The 4,324-nt window shown below is 58.3% G+C and overlaps 1 protein-coding gene across 1 annotated transcript in view; it reads left to right on the top strand.

The window, feature by feature from the left end:
* The window catches only part of SLC30A2 (solute carrier family 30 member 2), an 11,028-nt gene that overhangs the window by 4,057 nt on the left and 2,647 nt on the right, over positions 1-4,324 (top strand). Inside the window, exons 3-6 of the mRNA XM_006159431.2 lie at positions 307-453; positions 2,106-2,259; positions 3,126-3,297; positions 3,945-4,050. Of these exons, the coding sequence (XP_006159493.1) occupies positions 307-453; positions 2,106-2,259; positions 3,126-3,297; positions 3,945-4,050 (579 nt within the window). The remainder of the gene's footprint in view (positions 1-306; positions 454-2,105; positions 2,260-3,125; positions 3,298-3,944; positions 4,051-4,324) is intronic.

The following is a 4,324-nucleotide window of genomic DNA, read 5'->3' as shown; positions in this document are numbered from 1 at the left end:
CGCGGTCGACTACATGGGAGTCCAGAGACATAGCCATTACGCCAACTGCTGGTCCCTGAGTGCCTCCCGTGGGTTAAAGTCCCTAGTTGCACTTGATTTTCACGTTGTCCCTCTCAGTAGATGTTGGCCCATGTCACAGAGTGGGAATCAAGGCCGAGAGGAAGTCACTTGCTCACAGTTGTACTGCCGGCGGGTGGAGGGCTCTCGAACCCAGCATACCTTCTTCCCAAGCCTGCGCTCTCCCTGCACACACTGAGGGGCTGGCTCTTGGGGGCCTGTGAAGGACCTGCTCTCCTGGCCCTGCAGGCGGGTACCTGGCACAGAGCCTGGCCGTCATGACGGACGCAGCCCACCTGCTCACTGACTTTGCCAGCATGCTCATCAGCCTCTTCTCCCTCTGGATGTCCTCCCGGCCAGCCACCAAGACCATGAACTTCGGCTGGCAGCGAGCAGGTGAGGGCGCCGGTTGGGCTGGAGATGGGGTTGGCGGCGGGCAGATCAGGCCTTTTCGGGTGGCTGGAAATGGGTGGATCCCTGAGTGGGGCTGGGAGGGTGACTTGGGTGGCGGAAGAGGATGTCAACTTTGGCCTCTGTCCCAGTCTGATGGGGGAGTCCTGGTCCCAGTCTTCCAGAGCTCCCAGGCTGTAGGGGAGCAAAGTTCACCTTCCTGAGAAATGCAGCGGCCACCGTCGAGAACAAATGACAATGGTATTAACCCCGCACATAATCCCACGGGTCAGACCCGAGTCTTTCAGGAGAGCGAGAGACAAGCACCAGCAGGTCTCACACCATGACCCCGGGCCTCCGGCCGGCCAGAATCACAGCCATACCCACACGCCTGTGAGCAAGTTGCCCTGGGAACCGAACCCCAGTCTTCCATGACTTCGAGCATTGTAGCACGTGGCACTGCTGCGGGGCTACTGTGGCTGGGCTTAACTCACTGGGAGTCTGTGCCATGGTCTCATTCCCGCCTTGTGGGAGACGCCTGCCTCTCCTCACCACCCTCGGTTTGCCAGCCAAGCAAAAGCATTTTAGAGATTTTTGCTAAATGGTGCATGAGCTCGCCAGAGAGAGACAGAGAGACAGAAAGTGAGAAATCACCCCCCGGGGGGATGGCCACACCACAATCCCTTCTCCACTTGGGACTTTGGGCACACATGCACCGGCGCCCAGTGTGAGTTTTAAGCCATTGGTCTGGAACTTGAACCGCAGTTGACTACCTGGGAGTCCAGCAATGTAACCATTTCACCCTCTGCTGGTCCCTTCCTTTCTTTCTCTCTTTCTTTCTTCTTTCTTTCGAGATTTTTGCTATAGTACGCATATACTTGCAGGAGAGACAGAAAGAGAAATCCCCAGGGGGCATGGCCATACTGCAATCCCTTCTCTATTCTCCTCTCGGGATTTTGGGCACACATGCACATGCGCCCAGTGTGAGTTTCGTCAGGTTCAGGACTTGAACTGCAGTTGACTATGTAGGAGTCCAACAATATAACCATTATGCCATCCGCTGGTCCCTATTTATTTTTTTAGAGATTTTTTGCTAGAGGGTACATGCACTCTTGGAGACACAAAGAGAGACAGAGAGGAAAGGTAAGACACTATCCCCCAGGGTGGATGGCCACACCACAATCTCTTCTGCCCCATTCTCCTCCTGGGATTTGGGGTGCACACACAATGTGCCTGGTGTCAGTTTTAAGCTACCAGGTCCAGGACTCGAATCATGGGCCTACCACCTGGGAGTCCGGTGATGTAACCATCACATCTGCTGGCCCCTATTTGTCACTATTTTAAAATTTATTACAGGATACACGTGCTCACCAGAGAGAGAGAAAGTGAGAAAGAAAGCTACTGGGTCCAGGACTCAAACCATGGTCAGCCATGTGGAAGTCCAGCCTCTTAACCACCACGCACCTGCTGGCCCCGACCCAGATAAATTAAGTTCTTTCCAGCTCTGACAGGCTCAGCTATGGGATAAGGCGCAGCCCTGCAGCTGTACCTCAGCAGAGCCCAGTGGGACCCAGGCCCTGACTTTGAGGAGGGAGGGGAGCCCCTTCGGCCCAGGGCACCATGCTAAGGCGGACGTGGTGGGTTGGGTTCTCTCTCAGAGATCCTGGGAGCCCTGCTGTCGGTGCTGTCCATCTGGGTGGTGACCGGTGTGCTGGTGTACCTGGCGGTGGAGCGGCTGGTCTCTGGGGACTACGAGATCCAGGGAGAAACCATGCTGATCACGGCAGGCTGCGCCGTGGCTGTGAACATCATGTGAGTGCGGCCCCATCCCCTGTGGCCCCTCCTCTACTTCTTGCACAAACACCACTGTCTGCCCACGGTGCAAGGAGGCCATGCCACCGTCCAGTACAGACCAGGGGACAGTTCCCCGGTGGTCTGAGCTCTGGTTCCTGGAACACCTGGGTCCTGCCCGGGGCCTTGGCCAAAGATCGGGAGCTGTAAATGGGGGCACATCCACTCCATCTGCACCCCTGCACGTCAGCGAGTAGCCTGGGAGACCTCATGCTAGAAGTGGGAGGAGTGACTGCTTGTAGTAGTAGATGTCCCTGGGGTAGAACCCAAGTCCTTTTGCAAGCTGAAGTTGGTCCCAGAGGGTGCTGGTGTGTAAGACATGGTTTTTCTTTTTCTTTTTTTTCAATAATTTAATTTATTTATTATTATCATTACTATTTTCACATGAGTCTTGCCAGAGGCAGACACAGAGAGAGGAAGTGTGAGAAAGCAAGCTGCCAAGTATGGACTCCAACTGCAGTCGGCCATGTGGGAATTCCAGCGCCATAACCACCACGCCACCTGCTGGCCCCTAGACGCGGTGTTTCATTTGGGCTCTTTCCTTGCTCAGTGGCGTCAGTTTCTCTGGGACATGATGGGGTCACCTAGATGGCAGCTGTGAAGCCCTCCTGCTCTGACCTTTGGCACTGTGGCATCGCTGTGCCCAGGCTCGGCCTTGCCTTGGAGCTGAGCCCTTCTCCCGTGCCCATGAACCAAGGGCGGCGTAGGTCGGGCTCCTTACGTGGCCAGAGGGACCACACAGAGGCCTGCAACTTTCCCGTTAGGCTGATGTGGGGCCAGTCCCTGCCGCCCCGCTGAGCCCCTCTGGTTTGTGCCCACCACTCTAGAATGGGGTTCACCCTTCACCAGTCTGGTCACGGGCATGGCCACAGCCACGCGCACAGCCACGGCAGCAGCCCGCAGCAGAACCCCAGTGTCCGAGCGGCCTTCATCCACGTGATTGGAGACTTTCTGCAGAGTGTGGGCATCCTCGTGGCTGCCTACGTTTTATACTTCAAGGTCAGAGCCGGGGACAGAGGCGGGGCAGGGGCTGCTCTCTATGCTGAGCCTTTCCAGGTTCAGCTCCCTCAGGGGAGGACACGGGCCGGGAGGGGAGGGGACGTTTATCGGAAGCCCACACGTGGCAGCTCCTCTGGTCTTCACGACTGCCCCGAAGGGAGGCGGTAACGTTTCCTGCGGCTCAGAAAGGGTCAGGGATTGGCACCGCGTCTCACGGCTGGCAGGCTGTGGAGGCAGATTCAAACCCAGGGCTGCGTGTCGCCCACACAGGCAGCGAGGTGCCGTGAGGAGCAGGCATTTGGTTTGGCTGACTCCACTGCTTGCTAGCCACGCCAAGTGGTCTGCTCTAACTGAGCCTCGATTTCTCCATCTGTAAAACGGGGCTGCTGGGCCAGGCGGCGTCGAAGACCCCATGTCTCAGTCGCTTGGCAAGGAGGGGTGAGAAGGCCGTGCCTCCCGCTCTGCTGAGGTCTGCCCTGCCTGCTCTTCCAGACATGGAGTAGGGTAGAACACTGGAGGTGGCGAGGCTGGGGAGCAGGCCCCGCCCCGCGGAGAGAGCCTCCCCTGACCCAGCGCTGGCTGAGAGGGGTGCAGGGAGGCTGAGGCGGGTGGTGAACCCCAGGTTGGGCTGTCCCCCTTTTCCACAGCCAGAGTACAAGTTCGTAGACCCCATCTGCACTTTCCTGTTCTCTGTCCTGGTCCTGGGGACGACCCTGACCATCCTGCGAGACGTGCTGCTGGTGCTGATGGAAGGTAACCTGGGCTTGGGGCTTCTTCAGCCTCAAGTCGGGTCTGCGCGTGGGGGACACCGAGCGCCTTGCTAGGGAGCCGAGGCCTGGAGCCTGGCACTGGCTGGAAACCTCCTGGGGCCCAGGCTGATCTGGGCGTAGAGCTAGCCTTCGGGGGCAGACCGAGCCTGGCCTCCCCTGCGCGTCCCTGCTGCGGCGCGTTCTCCCTGTCTGGTCAGGTGGCTCCTGGGTAGTGTCTGTAGGTCTGGGAGCCCCACCCTGCCCTTGCCCAGCCCCAG

The sequence above is a fragment of the Tupaia chinensis genome, unplaced genomic scaffold (assembly GCF_000334495.1).
Source record: "Tupaia chinensis unplaced genomic scaffold, TupChi_1.0 Scaffold000628_1, whole genome shotgun sequence".
In the NCBI taxonomy this organism is placed as follows: domain Eukaryota; kingdom Metazoa; phylum Chordata; class Mammalia; order Scandentia; family Tupaiidae; genus Tupaia; species Tupaia belangeri.
The sequence above is the reverse complement of the archived record's forward strand: the minus strand, read 5'-3'. Positions and strand labels throughout refer to the sequence as shown.